This window comes from Eschrichtius robustus, chromosome 2, assembly GCF_028021215.1.
Source record: "Eschrichtius robustus isolate mEscRob2 chromosome 2, mEscRob2.pri, whole genome shotgun sequence".
Taxonomy (NCBI): domain Eukaryota; kingdom Metazoa; phylum Chordata; class Mammalia; order Artiodactyla; family Eschrichtiidae; genus Eschrichtius; species Eschrichtius robustus.
In genome coordinates, this window is record NC_090825.1 from 35,840,634 (window position 1) to 35,862,777 (window position 22,144).

The following is a 22,144-nucleotide window of genomic DNA, read 5'->3' on the forward strand; positions in this document are numbered from 1 at the left end:
TATTTCTCTAAAACTTTATTCAAAGTTACTCACCTCACTGTTAATAAGGTGTACAGTTTATGCTCTGTGCCAGTATTAGTAGACCTGCCCATTGCCGGCAATGGACTTTGAGAAAACCCATTTCCTGACACCCCAAAATTAAATTACTCTTTTCAAAACATACCGAACTCCCAATACTTGCAGAAGTATTACATGCACCATTTTCCCATCAATCTTTAAATCTGAACTTACGTTATTAATCTACATCCGTGGATGTTAAAATGAAGTCATTTTAACAAATTATGACTGTACAAATCAAAACACTGCTAGTTAATATTAGACAAAGAGTATTTTACAAACACTACATTACATATTATTACCTTGCAATCTGAAACTTACATTTCATATTTGTGTAAGTTTATTTTAGATAACTGAAACATCACAGAATTCAATGGCAAAGTTTAAAAAATTTAGTTCTGTACATTAGTTCCAACTATCCTATTTTACAATCTATAAGGCTCATGTCATAGTTCAGCACCAAAAAGATCTACAAAACTGTCTAACCAGTCTTCTTATTTATTCCATATGATGGTTTGTTTTTTTCTTTTTAAGGTGAAAGTCTGAGAAAATGGTTTATATATCCTACTTCCAGACCTTGAGAAGTGGGATACTTTTTGGCTGGTCATACTATGTAAAAATTCGGTTGTACCTTTTAATTTTCATTGAACAGATACAAAAACCAAAAAGGATACTTACAACATGAGTTTAGGTTGTCAGTCTTTAAGTTGAATTTATAACACTGAAGCATCAGAAATAACCTAATAATAATGCCCTGCCCCTATCCTTCCTTTTTGTTTTAAATTTTTAAAAGGCAGCCATAAAAATGTTTTATTTATTCTTCAAAATAAGGTGCAAAGAAGGATTGCAGCCACCAACTTCCTCATACACAACTCCAATAACATCTCAATGTTGTTCTGCAAAATACACCTTGAACTGAGTCAGGAGCAGACCTAGAGCTACATCCGTGTTTTCTATACCAGACGTCTCCTCAATGCCAGCATCTCTCTGTTCACAGAGGTCATTACAGTAACGCGTCACTGCTGGCCTGGATTTAAAGCAACGGTTTTTAGAACTAGTGTAGCTGTCGCAACTCTTCTCCTTCTTTAGGATTCATAAATTCTAGAAAAAGAGTATGTCTGTCTTGCCATTTTCAAACAGGGTTTGTGCATATCTCATTAAGACCACATTCCCTAAACCAGAAACTTTTTTCAAAAACCACAGGAACTTTCAGTCATCTTGTTTGTTCAAAGTATAAAATTCTTACATGTTTAAAAAAATTAAAATTGGAGACTAGTACCGCTGCTTTCTTCACCAGAAGTGCACGATTCATAACACTACATTTAAAAACTAAGCTTCATGCATACAAATGGCCAGAGGGGTATGAAGTTTTACAGAGCCCTTAACATCATTCGAGTACATTAAGCATTGGCTCGACCACAACAGGAAGCATGTTAGGAAACTGAGCAAAGAGACTTTCCCAAGAACACGATAATTTTCCAGGCTCCATGTCAGTCACATAAAAATTTAAGCAACATGTAATCCTTTAAAATTGTCCCCAGACAACCCATTCCCCCAACCGTTCCCATACATACCCCCCACCCCACCCTGAAGTCCTCCACCTCACAGAAGTATCTTAATGCTCCCCATTACTGATGACAGCTGCTTCAGGTTCTGCTGCTGTTGCAGGGAGTCTTGGCACTTTCTTAGCAGGGCTTGGAATATGCTAAAAATCAAAAGAAAGAAGTTGTTGCCTCTTAGCGTTTTTTTTAAGGAAGAGTCAAGTTGCTAATTAAAGTTCTAATAGGAAAACTGATGGAGGGCAACTTTGGAGAGGCTTATGCTCAATATATATTCTATATAACTTTTCATGGAGGGAGCTAAATATCCATTCTTTACCTTATAGTGAATTTATTATACAATTATCTGTGTAACAAGAGACAGGAAGGCCACGGAGATCCACCATACCCAGTATTTCACTTGTCACATCTTGCCTTTGCAACTCAAACACTTGTGGCTTGACTTGCAACCTCAAGGAGCAAGACTATGCCTTTAGCAAATTTGTGATGAGTGGATAAGATTAATAACTTCAAAGTTTTTAAAGTCCTCAGTTTGAAGCCTGGCTCTGATCCTGGTTAAGTCATTTAACTTTTTTCAGCCTCATCTCTAAAATGGGCACAGTATCATTTAAGTCAAGGGGGTTCTTATAAGGATTAAATTTAAAAATTAAATTAAATTAATTAGAAAATGAAAAAAGTGGCTAGCATGTAATAGGAATTCAAATCATAGCTATTCCTGTTCCTTCTTGACAACTGGAGACAGATTAGACAATGGGCTGAGAGAAGGGATGTGAGGAGCTCAACACCCTGCCCCTACTTCCTCTCTCACCAAGACACGTACCACAAGTGAGCCTTCTCTCCAGATCAGTTTTCCTTTAAATTCTGGTCTTGTTAACAAAACCTCGTATTTACTGTGCACTTAAAAATGCTAATAATTTAACTGCAAAGCACTTTATACAACTGGAAAATGGCATAGCTAGAATCCAATACCAGAGCCCTGGCTCTGAATCACTCTGCTTTATTGACATTCCTTTAAGTTGCTAAATCTCAGTTAGATCCCCTAAGCCCTGAGATCTGGGGATGGAAATTTCTTACCCTGTCAAAGCCCAAGACCAAACACAATGAGCTTTCTTTACCTCAGTTGCTGTGCTTGAATGCACAAGCCCTACGCCTTCATCCAAAGTGTCATCATTTGGAGAGGGGCGCCGAGCATAAGTTCTTCTGTGCTTCTCATCTACTCGAACTAGGTACCATGTTCCTTCAAAGAGTGAGTCTATTGAACTCTGGGGAATATAGCTGACTAAAGGAAAGGCGGAGAATGTGAAAAATTAGTTATGACATACAGCTCATCTGGTAATAAAACTAAAGATAAAAGTTGCTATTTTGGGACTTCCCTGGTGGCGCAGTGGTTAAGAATCGGCCTGCCAATGCAGGGGACGCGAGTTCGAGCCCTGGTCCAGGAAGATCCCACATGCCGCGGAGCAACTAAGCCCGTGAGCCACAACTACTGAGCCTGTGCCTAGAGCCCATGCTCCGCAACAAGAGAAGCCACCGCAATGAGAAGCCCGCGCACCGCAATGAAGAGTAGCCCCCACTCGCCGCAACTAGAGAAAACCCGTGCGCAGCAATGAAGACCCAATGCAGCTATAAATAAGTAAATAAAATAAATAAACTAAAAAAAAAAAAAAGTTGCTATTTCCCCATAATTTTCACCAACAACAGGCATGTACTGAATACCGCCTAGATATCTGGACATCCTAATCTGATACGTAACATGTTTAATGTTATTAGAGCCCTCCAATAGGCTTCTGGATATGTATTAACAATTTAATATTTTTACCCAAGTGATGAGTGTCCTCTCGGAGCTTCATGTTTTCAGCAAAGATATCTGGTGCCACACAAGTTCTTGAGTCAAGCCTTGATTTAAGATCACATAAGCTTGCTATTATTTTATCAAGAGCAGACCCTAAAATAGCAAATAATTCCAACATTAGAAGACTAAAAATAGCATGCCCCAAAGCCTGAACAAAATGTTGCCAAACGAAAAAAACAACTTTGCATTTCTTTCAGAACTACTGGCTATTGTTTAGTTAAAAGATAAGCTGTTATTTATTTGGCACAGCTTCCGTTGACCTCTGACTAAACGTTTGTTCCGTATCAGCCAGTAGACAAGCTAGGAAATAGGTGGGATTTGAAACTATAAATAACTTGTCTACAGTCAACCTACAGTACAATTTTAGAGTAATGCCAAGTCTTCCATCAGTTTTTCTCCATATTTTTGCTCCTCCCTGCTCAGGGAAGGCACAAAAGTGTCCTTAAATACAGCTAAGACCATACCCTTATAAACATTAGACAACTCAGTAAACCAACCAACAAGAAATGACCTGGTATTATTCACTCATATGATCAGACTCAATCATTGGTGTGAAGACTCAAAAGCCACCTGCCTTAAATAGGTATGCTTCCCTTTCTCTGCCTACGTCCCCTGGCTACATATGCTTTAAAAATGAGATAAAAGAGAAAATAAAGTTACTTGCCAAAGAAGAAAAAGTCACACTATGCCATTAAAAAAAAAAAAGTTTCAGCTGATTATACATTTTTTTCTGACTCGGAAGGAAGGAAAGATATTCTGACTCAGACATAATCCTGCCCTTTACCCAGTTAAGGCAGATTTTTGGAGAGTATGTTGAAAGAAGTAATGAAGATTAAAATGTCATAATGATCTACGGGACAGATTCAAGCACTCACTTAAGAAGCCTGCTAAGTCAACCTTACCACAGTAGGTTCTCAAGACATTCTTGTTGAAAGACTCAGCACTTACCTGGTGTGGCATCTTGTGTAACTTTGAGGGAGTACAGAGTGGCAGCTAAACCAGAACCATAAGAGAACACACCAATCCTCTTTCCTGCCAGCTGCTGAGGTGAGTACCTGTGTAGGAGGGAAAAAACCATTAAAAAGTTTAACTGATCCAACTACAACGGGTGGAAAACCACGAGTTGGAATAAAATTCATCCTAAGCCTAGGGATCTAACCTAAAGCTTTACTATTACAGTAAGCAGACTGAAAACAAGAATTCTCATCTCTCTGGGAATGATGGGGTTTTTGAAAGTTATCATGTCCTAATATAAGTTATTTGCCAACTGGGGTTCAACTGTAGGTCAAGAATAATAAAACCGGGACTTCCCTGGTGGCGCAGTGGTTAAGAATTCACCTGCCAATGCAGGGGACACGGGTCCAAGCCCTGGTCTGGGAAGATCCCACATGCTGCAGAGCAACTAAGCTCATGCGCCACAACCACTGAGACTGTGCTCTAGAGCCCGCGAGCCACAACTACTGAGCCCACGTGCCACAACTACTAAAGCCCGTGCGCCTAGAGCCCGTGCTCCGCAACAAGAGAAGCCACTGCAATGAGAAGCCTGCGCACTGCAACAAAGAGTAGCCCCCGCTCGCCGCAACTAGAGAAAGCCCGCATGCAGCAACAAAGACCCAACGCAGCCCAAAGAAAAGAATAAATAAATTAATTAATTTAAAAAAAAAAAAAAAGAATAATAAGGCCATGAGAATAGCCAGGAAAGCAAGTATGAAATTAAATACTCTGGAACAATTGTAGCCTCATCCCATATCTCCTTCAAGTCAATAGACAATAGGCTAGAGAGCCTGGAAATAAAATACCATTCTGCGACCTGACACCAACATGCCTGACACCAGATCTGGTCTTAGAAATCTAACATCTCCAAAAGAGGGGAGTGAATCAGCGGAAATTTATACTTACTGTGCAAGAACAGAAGCGAGGGAGCCATACACTGAAGATGTGTACATATTTCCATTTTGATTTGACACAAGCAAAGATGCCTTTGTTTTCTGATTGAAGAGTTCTGAACTAGCCTTCATAAATGCCTTTTCCACATCTCTATCGAAGTAGGTATCTTCTAACTTAACATCCCTGAAAGATTTAGAAAAAAGAAAATCTTACAGTATTCAAAGGCTGTATTTTTATTATATTACTTAGTGGACCTAACGATAAGTGTGTATGATTCTGATTTCCCATTTATTAAAAACCAAGTAGCAGTATGCTAATTGCTAGGTAAGATATAACAGTTGTACATATATGGTCCTTTTTCTGAAAGGTTTTTTTTTTGATCAAATTAAAACAACATAATTCTAATGGGTTAATAACCCACTAAAGCTGTCATCACCAAACAGAATATACTACTATTTCAAGTCCATAATAATGTCCATTTAGTTAGAAAAGTCACATTATAGGAGCCAAGTCTTAAAAAGTTGAATAGAATTTTATCAGAGGGAGAAGAGACACAGGAAAGGAGAAACAGAATGAGTTTAACAGGTATAGCATACTAGGAGGCCCTAGAAGTGGGGAAAACGTGGAAGGAGTATGAAAGCAGACGTCAGTAGTGGCTATGTGCAGGATGGATATGGGCACAGGGGCTCGGGAGAGGCAGGGAGAAGAGTTAAGAGGCTGCTGTATAAATACAGGCACTTGTGGGGCTATATTATCATGGTGACAATGGCAACAGATCTAAAAGGAGGAAATCAGAAAATCTGAGTAGAAATGACTAAAGAATTCATGTAGGTAAGCGACCACCTCTCTGGGACTCAGCTTCTTCACTGATTACATAAATAGGTTAGACAAGATGACTTCTTTTTTTTTTTTTTTTTTTTTAGGGGGATGGATGTTTAATCTGGGATTTAAAGCATCTGTAGCCAAGAGACTAAGAAATAGAGAGGGGATGGGTGAAAGTAATAAAACAATTTTTTTTAATCCATCAAATTGGCAAAGATGAAACAGTTTAACAACTTTTGGTTAGTCAAGAGTTAGAGGAATACACACTCAAACTCACTTCTTGGTAAAAGTATAATTGGTACAAACTTTTAGGAGGCCAATTTAGCAGTTATTAAAATGTAAAATGTACATAATCTCTGGCCAAGTAATGCTACTGATGGGAATTTGTCATACAGACCTATGCATGTATGGAAATAAAAATGTACAAAGACATTCACTGCAGCACTGATTTAGAAAACAAACAAACAAACAACAACAACAAACCCTGAAATTTATATGTTCATCTATAGGGAACTTATTATATAAATTATGGTATAATCCATTCAATAGAACACTATGCAACTGTTAAAAAGAATGTGGTTAATCTATACGTGCTGGTTAGAAAAATGCACCAACTTTAATTGAAAAGAAGGCAAGTTGCAGAAAAGCATACATATATGGAATGATTTTATTATATATGGTTATAAATATATGTATATTTGTGTGCATGCCTGAAAATGGTTAGAACATTACTGGAATTTCAAAAAACTTAATAGGGATGGGACTTGCCAGGGAGGGAAATGAATTTTTTACCACTGACATGTTAAAAAAAATTTTTTTTAATAGAAGGAGCAGGGAGAATGTCTAGTAGTTGGAAAAGTACAGGCAAAGGCACAGAGACAAGAAAGTACATAGTATGTTGGGAGTTGAATGTGCGGGTTGATTTTAGAACAGGGTTCATGTTAGGAAGTAGTGGAACACAGATTAACAGAGGAAGTTAGGAACAGTTTTTGGAGGGTCTTGAATACTAGGGTAAGGAATTTGTACCTTATTAAAGTAGGCAGTGGAGAGCTATTGAAGGTTTCTGAGCAAGGGAGTGACAAAATCAGGATTGCACTTTAGGAAAACTAATTAGCTTGATTGTCTAATTCTAAAATGGGTTAGAGTTGAGAGCCCAGTTAGGAGTCTGATATGAGCGGTGGAAATGATGAGAACAGATTCAAGAAAGAGGGAAGGATTTGGCAACAGACTAGATTAGGTATAAAGGTGAGGGTGGGGCCCATTTCGGGAGATGAGTCAGAGTGTGCCAGGATTTGAGCCTAGGGACTGGGAGGCATTGATTGCCCAAATGGAAGTAGAAAGTCAGGAGAAGCCAGTCTCAAAGGGAAGACAAGGTATATCAATGACTTCTTTTGACTAAAATTTTCATGTCTGTACGAATATTGCTTTAACAGATATAAAAAATACTCTCACATAGAAGGGAAAAAATCATAACTCCTCTTACCCAAAGGCTTCCAGGCCACTATAGATACTATTTTTATCTCTGTTCTGGTCATTAAGGAAGTCATTCAGCAACATCCGAGCTACAGATTTCTGAACCAGTTTACAATAGGGTGAGTGGAAGATCATGAAACCAAAATCATTCAAGGTGAAATCTCTATCATTTCCCTCTGAAAGAGAAATCCAAAGAAATTATGAAATTCATTTAAGCCACTAACTTTTGAAGTTTGATTTTAGAACAGGGCTGGGATGTTTTTAAATCTTTAAGCAGCAACCAAAAATACACTGTATAATGAAATATCTCTATAGTTTAAAATGTTTATCAAAAAGACATCTAGAAATAGAACAATATACACTACTATATTACTGGTTTTCAAACTGAACTATCACAACGCATTAGTGGGCTGTGTAATCAGTTTAGTGGGTCAGGGCCAGTATTATTTTTTTAACCTTAATAATTAAGAGGTTTTTGTTTGTTTGTTTTTGTTTTGTTTTTAATGAAACAGACTAGAGTAGAAAATAGCAAACTGTATAACCCGCAGCATGGGCAGGAAATTTCATGACACTTTAGTTTCCATTTAACTGCACATACAATGTAAAGTATACTTTTTACTGTGGGTCCTAATAAAAAGTTAGAAAATCACTGTATTCTTAAATACTGGCAAACAGTATGATATTTTACATACTTCAAGAATGCTTCTTATCCAGAGCCACTATGTTACCTCATATCTGTTTTGATTATTATTTTTACCCCTCTCTCACAAACCCTATAAAGCAAAGTTGGACTATGGAAAAAGCATACTTTATATGATATTGTGTGTTTTAATAGCATTAATTTGAATACTGTCCTTCTCAGTACCTCAAGAACTTTCTCAGGGTTAAAGATGGAGACTGATGATGACACTAAAAAAGCAAGTATGAATTCACAGGTCAAGTGCAAAAAGACTTATGTGGGCAGGGGGATCACTTCGGTATAATTTATTTTCATCAGAGTTTTCTTGGGATCACAGTTGCAAACTAAAACCTTGTGAGAATACCTCTCTCAGAATATGTACAAAATTCAAGTTACTTTCTTTTACCCTACTTTTGATTTTCTTACTGGGGGTAAGTCATCCTAAGTATTTTTACAGAAATACACTCCATTTGGAAAGTTTACCGGTTCTCTTAAATTACACATTCCCAGAAACTATGGGAAAACTATGCTATTTGGTGGGTGAGAAAGAAATGGTTTAAGGAGACACTAATGAAGGATGCCCAAGAAGTAGCTTCTCACTAAAGACAATCAGCACATTATACTGCCCTCAACAGATACCAAAACCAAGGAAAACAGATAAAGCCCACCTTTCTGCCACTGGGCATAGATCTTCTTGCGGTAGACAGAATAGCAGCGGTCTAACGCACTGAGGTAGCACTGAATGGATAGTTTTCCATCTACTATAGGATATTCAGAAAGCATATCAGGCTTGTAAAAGTCATAGGCATGTTGCATATGTGTCCCACGAAGTCCTATTAGAACAAAAAAGAAAGAGGTCCATGTATCTCTGCTTTTTGATATATGTTAGTAACCATATTGCATCATCTGGGAACTTCCCTTTAATCTAGTCAACTCACTACTCACAGAATAGAAGTCACAAGGTGAAACCAATATGTAATTCAAATGAAACATAACAATATCCACAGACAGGCCTAAGACTCTTTTGATACACAACATTTTATGCAAGTTTCATATACCTAACCAGGAGATCATAACTGCTCTACTGAACTGAAAACAAATTATTGTATGACTATGGGTAAGTTACATCTCCCAGTTATTACTTGAACCCTACTTAAACCCATTTTACTCCTCTGTAAAGTGGGGATGACATCACTTACCTCGTACAATTGCTATGAAGACTAAATATGATAATACACATAAAGCACTTAGCAGGTAGTGACTGCATTTAATGAACACCAAGTACTAGCTTCTATTTTTATTTTCAAATTTCTCAGCATATTGTACAAATAAAAAAAATGCTTTCCCAGACACTCACCTCGTTCAAAAATTAAAGGAGCATTAGGCCCAATTAGCATAGCAACGGCTCCAACTCCACCTGTAGGTCTAGCATTTCCTGTGGCATATACAGCAATATCCCCTGCAACTACCATGGCATACCGTCCTGAAAAATATTTTGTATTAGTATACAAGAATGTGATCAACACTCTAAATATCATACATATAAACTGAATCTGTTATATTTTCCCAGAATATCCTTTCCCCATCTTTGGTAAAGAAAAAAAATATTCTGACTAAATTTTGATAGATAATTTTGTCCTACATGATAAAGATAACCAATTCATAATTCAGATAAGCTGAAAGTCATAGCTATCTTTCTGAACATGTTCAAACAAGCATAACTGGTAAGTCTGCATATGGCATTAATTAAAGGTCATTTGGATGTTTTCATCCTCAAGGAGTTTCTTTGGAATAATATGTAACATACCATCCCAAGAGCTGGACTCAATCCAGTTAACAGCATTGAAGACAGCAGCTGTGCCTCCATAGCACGCATTAGTTGTGTCTATTCCTTCTATATCTGTATTCCCAGACTCTTCAAAGAGCTGCATCAAATTCGTCTTCACTGACTTTGATTTGTCGATGATTGTCTCTGTTCCAACTTCTAGCCGCCCAATGCAATCATAAGAAAGGCTATTTCTCTCCATAAGATTCTGGACCACAGTCATGCAAAGAGAGTTGATATCTTCTCTATCTGTGCAGAAGCCCATCTTGGCCTGGCCCAGGCCAATAGTATACTTTCCAGCATCTACACCATCATATTTTTCCAACTCTGCTTGATCAACATATTGAGAAGGAAAATAGATCTCAAGGGCAACAATCCCCACATCTTTTGGCCAGCAGGCTTCTGCGTTCAAAGGAAGTGACCCAGGCATGGTGAAAGAACTTCAGAAAGAAAAACAGAAAAAACATTGTTGTAGATTATAGGTTGCAGATTGTCAAGTTCAAACTTGAGAAATCAACATTGAGACTTTCATTATCATCTAAAATATTAATTTCTAAGTTTAGTTTACTTAGGGAGTCAATTTTAATATGTGGAAGTAGTAATTATAGTATGAATGGAGTTATTATTAACTCCATTATTATTTAAAATTATCATCTTTTAGGGACTTCCCTGGTGGTCCAGTGGTTAAGACTCCATGCTTCCACCGCAGGGGGTACGGGTTCAATCCCTGGTCGGGAAACTAAGATCCTGCATGCCGCAGGGCAAGGCCAAACAAAACAAAAAAATTATCATCTTTTAGAAAGGCTTGTACTTTATTCAGAGCTGGATATATTTAGATTTAAAATATGATTATTAGAGGTAAAGAAAACTCAAATAAGATTCTTCTATGTTGTAAAGAACTATAAGATAAAATACAATGACAATTTAGTAATATGGCCCACAAATCAGAAGTCAAGTATCTGATCTATTCCTGGCCGCTCAAAAAGTTTAAAAAAAGTCATTCATTCATTTATCATAGTTATATTGATTATTCACAGCTATTGACTTTATGGGACTTTAAAACTGTTAGATCAAACAATATTGCAGTTTTTATTGATCTAAACAATACCAGTAAGTAGAAAAGCCACACTGTAAAGTCTACCATAGCAATCTACTCAAGGCCGCTACTATTATAATCCCAGCTTTCCAAAGAAGCCTCTACCCAGAACCCAAATGATTAAAATTTAAAGCAAAGACAAGTTCCTGGACCCGTAACAGGTCAAAAGTCAATATTCTATACTTTCTACAGCTGGTGTATAGGCAATAAATGATCATAAAATCACAAGGTATCACTTAGCTTCTAAATCAGGCAAAAAAAACCCAAAACAGATTCAAATTTGAAAACTGATAATCCACATATTATTTGTGTGGCATCTTAGATAACATCTCTTAAAACAACCCCTTCTGTTTTAAAAAGGGCCTTAAAAAGTTGGACTGTTGCCACACTGTAAACTAGTGTCTAGATTTATTTACCAACAGTAAAAAAAAAATGTGCTAGCCTCTCAAGAGTGTTGCTATGGCCTATGGGTAAGTCATATAACCTATCAGAGTTTCAATTTCTTTAGAGGTTGTATCAATCAGAAAAAGAGAAATTATTCTAGGTATTTCTAACAGAGGAGGATTTAATACAGGGAAATGGTTACCAACTTGTTGGCTGGGCTAGAGGAGCAAAGGGGAGGAAGGTGGTTACTATTCAGACCCCATGAGCTCACATTCCTACTGACGCTGCCAGATCTCCTGGTCCCAGCACCTCTGCTGCTGAGTTAGAGCCAAAGCCCCACACTCTTGCTGCTGCTGCCACTGACAAAAGGCAAATCCTGTATCTATGTCATTTGTCCTCTGCCACTCCGCCAACTCAGGTGTAGCATTAGGGATAATGAAATTACAGACTATTGCCATAGTGCGTTGCTAATCACTGAAATCTTGAGAAAATATCTAAAGCAGAGAAGCTGTCCTTAAATCATGAGATCTACCCTTAGCCCATAGGTTATCAAGGTATGAGTATATTAAAACCTGAAAAATAAGCACCTGGAAATATAATCACAAGATCTAAGTCAAAGGTCTTAAGAACATCTTCCTTCTAAATACAAGAATTTTTCATGAAAATTTTGTTTCAATTATTCACACATATCCTGGGTTGCAATTGTGGATTCCTTACTGAGGGTCATAGTCAGAAAAGTTTGAGAGTCACCGTTTTACACAGTCACTGGTGCTCTGTGGAGAATGGATCTGAGTTAGGAAGCTGATACAGAAGTCCAGTGAGATGTAGGTCATGAACTAGATCAATTACTACATGAAGAGTAAAGGAAAAGCTTCAAAAAAATATGGAAGCAGAAAATTGGCAGAAATTGTGACTGACTAGATAGCAGGAAAAGGATGAAGTATTGAGGATGACTTCAGATTTCTAGCCTCCACTGTTTTATTTCTTGACAGAATCACTCACTGTCAGATACACAAGTGAACAGAGAAGCACCTCTCCACTTTGTCCTATCTTTCCCCTGTTCCATGCAAACCCATCAATTTTATGATAATCTAAACTTTGCTACACTGAAGTTGAAATGAAGACATAAAGGGACTATCTAATATGTCATGAGGCAGATTCTAAGTTTATAGTAAAATAAGTTAAAGTCCTCTGCACAGTCCACAGAAAAAAACTCAACTAGTGTTAGAAACAAAAACACAGTCCATATACTTATAAGAAGAACCCCTCCTATATGCTACCCTTTAAGTCACCAAAGCAGAGGCAGTAGGATTAACTACCTTCCCAGCCTTTCCCACTGGGTTAACCTTTAGATTCTTTTCAACTCTTCAAACCGCTCTCAACATGCTGAGGACAGTATAATTTTCCCTGCCTGGCCCAACAGCTTGCAGTGCTGTTGGAAATAAAATGGACAAATATATATATAATCTTCTGAAGATATAAACCAGTTTATGAAAAGCCAGAAAGAAGGCTTTAATTCCAGAATTACTCTATATTTACCATAATCTAAATAGCTCTGATCAGTCACTGCTATATGGTACTTACTAAATAAGGTGTAACTCTATTTTTAAGCCTCCTAGAGTTAAATAAGTGACTTGGTTCATTTGGGGGAAAAGAAAGGTAGCTAAACTAAAATAACCCATACCCATCAAAGCAACTCATGAAAGTGAATCATGACTCTGATCTTGATGTGGAAAAAATTTTTACATTGTCTAACTCAGTCAATATTGCTCGTTCTCTGAGGATTTTTGACAGCCAAGGTGTTTTCATTACATTCTTGGTAAAACACCATCTAATTTGAAATATTTACCTTTTGGTTGAAATTGAGGGAGAATGAGAAAAGTAGAAAAAAAAGAGGGAAATTAATACAGGGAGTAATTGGTTCATGGCATTTTGAACAACAAAATGATTGATATAGTTTAGGGTCTATAATCTTTACTTTTAACTATCCTGTTGTGTGCTCTTATGTTGCGCTCTCAAATGCTCTCTGAAGTAGGCCAGAAAAATTAGAAAAAGAGAGAAAAAAAAGAAAAAAAGGCCAGCTAAAGATCTGGTATGTTCACATTATAGCATTAACTTTAGTCAAAGAATGGGATATTCTGGTTAATTCACTATTCTAAATATCACAAAAATTTTCTAAATAGAATACAGTTTAAACATCTGACAGTTTAAAAAATTACCTGCATGTATTCTTAATCTTTTGCTGATAAAAAAGGTACTTCATGGTTTTTCAGAGCATTGTGTTCACAATTTAAAAAAGAAACCTAAGCAGGATAATGGGGATTCTGTATTTCCAATAAAAAGATGTAAATATTCTTTTTAAATTTCATCTTTAAAAAGGAGGAGAGGGCTTCCCTGGTGGCGCAGTGGTTGAGAGTCTGCCTGCTAATGCAGGGGACACGGGTTCGAGCCCTGGTCTGGGAAGATCCCACATGCCGCGGAGCAACTAGGCCCATGAGCCACAACTGCTGAGCCTGCGCGTCTGGAGCCTGTGCTCCGCAACAAGAGAGGCCGCGATAGTGAGAGGCCCGCGCACCGCGATGAAGAGTGGCCCCCGCTTGCCGCAACTAGAGAAAGCCCTCGCACAGAAACGAAGACCCAACACAGCCAAAAATAAATAAATTAATTAATTAATTAAAAAAAAAAAAAAGAGGAGGAGAAAGGTACACTTTTACCACAGAACTCTGTAAACCTTCCAAAGCTATCTTCCAACAAGTACCAACAGAAGATTCCCAAGTCTGTTCTCCTAAAGTGAAGGCTCACCCCCACTGGTGGACAAAAGGAGCTCCAGGTCCTACTTCCAGAGTCGGCAAAGCAAGATAATATAGAAGCCTTGCCTTGTTAACAATTTCTGAATGCTTCCTGCATAGGAGGACACAAAAGGGGCCAATATGATCCCCTGAGAATCTTTTAAATCTGTGAATGAAAGACAACTGGAGAAGGAAAAGGATAAAGAGAAAAAAAAAGGCAAAAAAGCAGAGAAATCAGCTGAGGATGCTGATGCAAGGGCAGCCCTTACCTGGCTCCTCAGGGCTCGTCAGGGAGGGACTTCGGCATCAGTCCCCAGAGCCTCCTAACTGAGCTCTCTGCCTCCATCTCTCCCCTGTCCTAAGCTAACCTTTCTAAAATGCACATCCGAGCTTTGATAAGATGCTATTTAAAACTATTCCAAGTTTATCCTCTATGATTTAAAGTCAGCCTCCTCGCACTAGAAAGGAGCTTCTAGAAAGCAAGAAATGTACCCGTTCGTCTTTGTGCCCCTAGTACCCAGCCCAATGCTTGGCATATGATGGAAGCTGGATGTTGAATAAATGAGACCCTACTAGCCTTCTAATCTAAAATTACTAACCATAGGAAATCATAAAACTGAAGCATGAAAAAAGCAGACTCATAAGAGAGGCGCTCCACAGTAATACAAGAAAGCAATAGCTGCAAATAATTAGATTATTGGTTCAAACACATTTGTAACCACTCTCCAATCTTACATAAACATTCAATCTACAGCCCTGATGGATATCTTTCGAGGCTGTAATTCAGAAAACACTACTGGCACACATGCTTACCTGTGATTGTTTCTGACTAAGCAGTTTATACGGTTACATTTTATTATCTAGATTTTTTTCACTTATGAGTGAACGCTAATTTTTAAAATTAGTTTCTAGATTTTAAACATTAGTCTAATAAACACAAAATCAGACAGTCTCCTGAAGCATTATGGCATTAACTAATATTTAAAGACAAGGTGTAATCCTATAATGGGTTTTAAGAATGTGTGGTGCACACAAATGGTTATTTGTCTTAGGATAAAAATTAAATTTCCCCCTTCCATTAGAAAGGAACACTTTCCTTTAGCAGCATGACAGGATGCCATACCTGTGTGAGGGATAAAGAACGGCAGTCTCCAGGTCTGTCACTCTGTTTCCTCCTTCAGGCACTAGGAATTTCAAATAAGAACCTCTTTTAAAGTCATAAATCACCACACAAATTCAAATAATGACTCCAATTCAAAGTGAGTTAAAATAAACATTTCCTTGTCCAATTACATTATGTAGAACAGAGTTTGACTTTGCTTAGAAAAAAAATGGTACTTAAAGCTTATAAAACTTTTTCCTCCTTATCTTATTAGCTCTTACAGTGGTAGGTTCAGTCCTGGTAATGAACTGACAGAAGTAGTTCATATCACTGATTCAGGCTTTAAACCAAATATGATGCTGGGAGAGTTGTAGTCTTCTTTACTAAATTAGGGTTTTCAAGAATTGGGGGAAAGGAATATAAATGAGTTGCACTAGGCTAATAAATTTCTGGAGTAAAGAGGCTTACACATTGAAGAGCTTGCTGTGCACTTGGGAGTTTGTGACTTGAACAATTTGTGCCTCTTTGAGCTTCAATTTCCTCATCCATAAAATGGAGCTAATACCTGCCCTCCCAGTTCATCGTGAAGGATGGTTGAGAAGATAAAATATGTGAATAATATAAAGCATTTACTATTATCTTAGTTCTTAGTATTTTTCAAACAAAATATGTATCTTTCTAGCAAGACCTAATTATCTTCATTATTTAATCTTACGCTCCTAGTTTTCAACATGGTCACTTTCACCTGCCCCAACCTTTTAGAAAGTGATTTTCCCCTCAGTGCTTGGGTTAAAAAGGTAGGTATTTGATATCAAGACCAAGGAGCATTAAGCTTTATCATTTAAATTATGTGGAAACAAAATTACGTGGAAACAAAACGCTTTGGAGCATTTTCCTCAGTCCACCTGTTTTGAAGGGTTGTTACTTGAGACAACAGTTCCTGTTTAACACAAACAATTAATTACCTTTGCTCTCCATTTAATTGTTGGTGAATATAGCATCCGCCCTTGCCTGATTAACTGGAGACTACCCTCAGCTGCTGTTTAGTAAAGCTTTACTTCTTTTACACAATTAGATCATTTAAGAGCTTAGAGACTTAGCTCCTTTCCCTTCATTAAGTTTACCCCCCCATCCCATAAATCGATCCTGAGGTTTGTGGGAAAAGATAAGACTTCTATATTCCGAAAAACCTCTGATTCCAGGATGATATATACATTTTGAGAAAATAACTTTTTTGTTCCTTATCCTCTCAAATTATTCTTTTGTAATCTGCAAATTAAGCATTCCATGGGGACTAGTTCTCACTGGTGGAGGGGGGCGGGGACATGATTCCTTCTTAAGTGTTGAGACTATTTAAATAACTTAATAATATTTCTTCTTGAAACCACATTTGCATATGCATTTGACACTATTTTCATCAAGGACATTTCTCCTGAACTGCCAATATTCCCTCTTTCAATTTTTATTATTTAAATTGGGGAGGGAGGTTAGGTGGGAAGGCAGAGAGAGCAGGGGGGAGAAGGGAGAAGGAGAACTCCAGCGCACAAAAGAAAGCAAAGAAAGAAGAAAAAAGAAGATTCAGAGGACTGCCATGCTACTTAAGCTCTCAGGAGAAAGAGAGGCCTGGAGTCCAGGAAAGGAAATGGAGCAATAAATGCCACTTTGGGGAAGAGTCAATCAGAAAGGGATTAGGCTTTCCATTCTCTTCTGCAATTGCTAGGAGTGTTCTCTATCCTGACTAAAACAGCAGTGCCGAAGTCTCGAGCAGGTCATCAGCTTATTTCTAACAGAAGGTCTTTTCAGAGCAAGTGATAGAGGGAAGCAGCGTGGCTCAGAAAGCAGTTTATGAATCACAGGCGGCTGGGCAGGTTATCACAAAGCATGTTTGGAGGAGACTCCTGAGCTGAAATGTAGGCGTTTCGAGTTTGGCAAAGATTAAAACTGAAGAATGATAAGACTGCCTAGGGCCAACCAACTTTCTCCTGGGGTTTATTCAGTGTTCTGAATTCCTCCTTCTGGCTCCCTCGTTAGCCTTGATTCAAACAAATGGTCGGAGAAGTTCACCCAGTACACATTTTGGTACACGAGAAACCACAAGCAGTTACCTGCTGATCCTTTTCACTATCACAGGAGAGAAATCCAGGAATCCTTTTTAACTGAGAATGAACCTTTCCTCCTTAGGAGCAAACAAGCAAAACTACTGTTAGGAAAGCCTTGCCCACGCCTGTACATCTCTGGTCTAGTTCCCTAAGTAAAAATCACAGACACCCTGCCTTCCCCCAGAGGGACTGGTCCGCTTATCAGAGATTCTACTCATATTTCAAGGTCCTGTTCTAAGCCCCTCTTCCAGGAAGGTTTCCTAGAGCTTTCTAATCAGGACCCTGCACTCCTACAGCAGGTATGTCATTCACACCCACACTGAAGCCTTCATATTCTACTCTCAATGGAAAACTAGTTACTGGCAGTCTTCTTAAGAATACTGGATACTTAGACTCCTATTGGGAGAAGGGCTGTATTTTGATTCTTTTGAAATCCCTTTGAGACCTTAGAGTAAAGGGCACACAGAATTGCTATTTTTTGAGCGGCTGAATTTGGAGTTATAATTAGATGAAAAATCTTTTAGATTCAAGTACTCAATAGCAGCAGCCCTCATTAGTGAGTTCTTTTCACTGTCACTTTTAAGATGAGCTGCAGCACCAAACTGTCCAGAAGTTTAAGAAAATTGGCTTTCTACTGCTGCTGTTCAAAGCAAATGGTAGGTTTCAATTATTCCTTGAAAAATGTAAGGAGTTCAAATGGAATCAGAAGAGAACATTTGTCGGTCTTACAATCATTCCCAAATGCACACACCCCCAACTACGAACCCTGCAAAGATGAAGCCTGTGAGCTTTGGAAGATTAGCTTCTCCTCTACTGCTCTTACTACACTCAGTTAACAGCAAGTGGACATCACCACAAGCTAAGCATTAGGGTGACTAAATTATTCAGAATTGAGTCCTACCACCCTCCCATTAGATTGGGTAACATGTTTTTAATCTAACATTTTTTTATCTGTATGTCTTGAGAAACAAAAATATCGCACCCTTCTGATATTTGGTTTTTTTAATAACCCAGCATAAAATTATGACTCTATATTCCTTTCCAAATGACACTAAATAGAGATTCTGATATATAGCCCATCAAGCTCCTCCATCCACAACCCCAATGCATCTCCCCGCATTCAGTTCCACTGACTACTGTTTTAAATAATGCTAGGGTGCCCAGGAAACACACATTACACCAATATCAGGGTTTTGCATTTCCTGTGAGAAAAGCTATCTAAAATCTCAATCAAAAAAAATCTCAAAATCAATCCCACAGTTAAGAGAAACAAGATGTAAAAGCACCCTGGAGGAATATTTAAGGAAAAAAACAAAATGAAAAACACGGCCCAGGATTAGTCTAACAGATGACGTGGTCTATGGCCCCAAACAATACCATTTAACTCTCCCCATCGGAAACACCTTCTGAGAACTAGGGTTACTGACTAAACTAGAATTGAACTGAACTAAACTGGAACTGATTTACGGACAAACTTAGGAGAGAGACCTACTAAGTTTAGACACACAGAAAAGAAAGTCTCCTTTCCCATAAGATATGCTATCCTTGCCCTCCGTATCCACAGAAAAATAACTGAAATTTTAAAAATAAAGGACACAAACTGCTTAGATGTCTCAAGATGCAAAGAACCATTTGGCACAGATACAGGTTAAGGACTTTCAATTAGCCTTCTAACAAATCTGTGCAATAAAAGTCCAAACTCCACCTCAGAAGGAAAAATCTGCTAACTATACAGGGCACTTCCATTTGTCTCAATCTTGTCATTTACCTTGCCATTGTTTTTCACGACTCATCCCTGAAATAGAGCAAATGTTACTCAGCAGCAGCCAGAACACATCATCCACTGCAGCAGTTTGGCAAGAGCATCCGCAGGAGGGAAGAGTTGCAGCAGAGGTGAGCAAAGAAGCCTGTGATGCGCTAAACCAAGGCCGCAGGGCAAGCATGACCGGCAGGGCCAGCCTCACTTTACCTGTTGTCCAAATCTCTCCTCCAGGGTGGGTCAGAGTAATTCTTTCTCTACCACTGGTCACGGCAGGACACACGTTTTTCAAAGACTCCATATACCAAGCTTTGAAATGTCCTTGGTTCAACCCAAACCTATTGTGGGTGAAGACCCTGTGCTTGCCTGCCCATTACATCATCATAGCAAGTCCGGCTGGTCCTGAGGCTACTAGCAGGAGGGAGATACGGAATTTCAAAACACCGAGGAAACCTATATATATATATCTTAATGGGCATTAAAATTATGGAGGCGGGAAGGTGGGAAGCAGGAATCTGTGATATCTGAAGCAAGCACAGACCGAGGCAGTCAAGAGTTCAAAGTACTCAGCCAGGTTAAACCACCGTTGTGATGCTTTCTCGCACCCGAGCTAGGGACGAAGAGTAATGCTGCCCACCTCCCTTCCTCCCAGCAACTCTCTATCTGTGGCAGGAGGACACACCCCCCTGCCAACCTACAAGCCTCCATCTAAGCGTGATCTTCCCCATCCTTCGGCGTCCACCCCTAAGCCAAGGCTCCGGGAACACCCTGACAGTCCAACTCCTTTCTCGTCCCCCTCATGTGGGCACCCCCATCCCCTCAAGGCGGTCACAGCCACTCCCCTAGCACCTCCAGCTCCTATGTCATCAGAAGCCTAGCCCTCAATGCCCTCTCTCCTTCTCCCCTCTGCGACTCGCCTGCCCACATCAGTGGCCCCGGCCCCTCCTAGGACCCACCGCGGTCGGCCCCAGGTCCCTGACAGGGGAGGCCCTGCACGGCCCCCGATCACGGTGCCCCATCCTCCCGGGCTAGGTCCACGCCTCAGCCCAGACCCTGACGGACCCGGAGCTCCTTCGGGCCTAGTCAAGGACACGGATCCGCTGGGCCCTCACCCTGCTGGCAGGGCCTCAGCAGCCCAGGTTTCTTCCTCTACTCGGGACACTCACCGAAATGTGAGCGGGCGGTAACCGTGGAAAAGCAACGACCAACGAAGATGCTGTCCACGGCGCCTCCCCTCCGCCACCAGCTTTATAGCCGCGGACCCACCAGACTCCGGCACGGCCCGGAGTCGGTGGGAGGCGGGACCGTGGCCCCAGTAGCCAATCGTGGCCGGCAGAGTAGGCCGGTAGCGCCCGCCTCCCAGTCCGGTTTCAACCAATCCGAAGGAAAGTAGAGGCGGGCACTCGCTGGGGTTTTCCCTCGTGGCTGGAAGGGCGGGGGAAGGGGCGGGGTCAAAGCCGAAGGGCCGAGGAAGTGGGGTGAGAGAGTGACGTGTGGTGGCCCGAGAGCCGGCCTACCAATGACAGAGCAGCGAGAGACGGCGAGAGCCAACGGGAGCGGAGTGAGAGGTTCTCCGGTCAATTGGAACCCAGTGAGAGGAGATGTGAGCCAATGAGGCCTCCACGTCCCACCACTGGGGAGAGATGGTCAAGTGTGGAAGGCAAGTTGGTCCCTGCTGGAGAGTCTGTCAGGTTGCCTAGCAACCAGAGCTAGGCTTCACCTGTAAGATTTCTGAAATACTTGATTTGAATTCAATCTTAACCTTTTCTAGTTTCCAGAGCATCCAAGTGTGCCTGCATGACAAATTGGAGCAGAATACGTCACCAAGAATTTGTAATTTTGTAAATATTCTAAATACCAGATTTGCAGATACTCAATGTTGTCACCTCTATACAAACTAACTAAACCTAAAACAGGATGGTTTGGGATTAGACACCAGTGAGGAGGGTAAGGGGCCTTGCCTAAGCAGGGAGTTGGTCCTGATTCTAGGATTTTTGCTAGCCCATATATTCTGAAGGAAGGGGCTCCATGTGGCGCATTCCCCACTGTATTTTCTGAGCGTAATATGCGGTAGTTGCCTAATAAAAGGTTGTTGAAAGAAGGAAGGGGTCCCATAATTCTCAGTATAGCAAATCCACAGAATAAGCACTGCCTAGTTCTCCCAGAAGATAGAGAGGAGCAATTCTAGCTGGAGGAAATCACTGAAACACTGTTTGGGAGAATCCAAAGGAGGATAATTATGGCCTTAAATTAGACTCTGCCTCATCTTCTCAAACAGAGAAACTGTAGCACTTAGCTTTGGTGGGAGATCATGAGAGATTCAGAGTTGTTTGTATCTCTCTCCCCCTCAGTTTCATTATGACCCAGGAATGCTGTTGATAAGGGGTCACTGATGATTCTATGCATCACAGAACTACTTTTATGTGAAATTCATTATCCACTATAGATACTAACCTAGTTAGAGACATTCTCATCTGGGAAGTGGCCAAACATATTGGCAATGGAACCACTGTGAAGCGGTGGCATAAGTTACTTGGGAGAGAGGACTACTCAATAATGGTTATACTCCACAATGTAGCTGATGACATTCATTCTGTTCCAGAATCAATGTCATTTATACCTTCATAAAGTAGGTGACAAAGAGAAAGACACTGCTTGATTGTGACCAACAGCAATTTTGAGGGGAGATTTAAACATTCTTGGCATATTAGATTGCATTGAAAGGCAGTAAAGATAAACACAAGAAAGAAGATGTAGCTTT

General features: G+C 39.7%; 1 protein-coding gene across 3 annotated transcripts; it reads right to left on the minus strand.

The window, feature by feature from the left end:
- HMGCS1 (3-hydroxy-3-methylglutaryl-CoA synthase 1) lies at window positions 1-20,659 on the minus strand. Of its 3 annotated transcripts, none has more exons than XM_068535306.1 (11): window positions 20,550-20,659; window positions 15,547-15,607; window positions 10,137-10,594; window positions 9,687-9,812; window positions 8,998-9,162; window positions 7,661-7,826; window positions 5,368-5,538; window positions 4,417-4,523; window positions 3,436-3,561; window positions 2,732-2,895; window positions 1-1,762 (listed from the first exon to the last, which is right to left on the minus strand). In XM_068535306.1, the coding sequence occupies exons 3-11, from the start codon at window positions 10,582-10,584 to the stop codon at window positions 1,673-1,675; spliced, it is 1,563 nt and encodes a 520-aa protein (XP_068391407.1). In that variant the 5' UTR covers window positions 10,585-10,594; window positions 15,547-15,607; window positions 20,550-20,659; the 3' UTR covers window positions 1-1,672. The 3 variants fall into 3 exon arrangements, with proteins under 3 accessions (XP_068391407.1, XP_068391408.1, XP_068391409.1); XM_068535307.1 differs by lacking the exon at window positions 20,550-20,659 and adding an exon at window positions 17,631-17,704; XM_068535308.1 differs by lacking the exon at window positions 15,547-15,607.
- Window positions 20,660-22,144: the final 1,485 nt, after the last annotated feature.

Coding starts and splice junctions, on each gene's coding strand:
- HMGCS1 (XM_068535308.1), bottom strand. CDS start 10,584: ATGCCTGGGTCACTTCCTTTGAACGCAGAAGCCTGCTGGCCAAAAGAT. Junction 3,562..4,416: donor TACACAAGATGCCACACCAG/GTAAGTGCTGAG, acceptor TTGCTATTTTAG/GGTCTGCTCTTGATAAAATA. Junction 1,763..2,731: donor ATTCAAGCACAGCAACTGAG/GTAAAGAAAGCT, acceptor TTTGATTTTTAG/CATATTCCAAGCCCTGCTAA.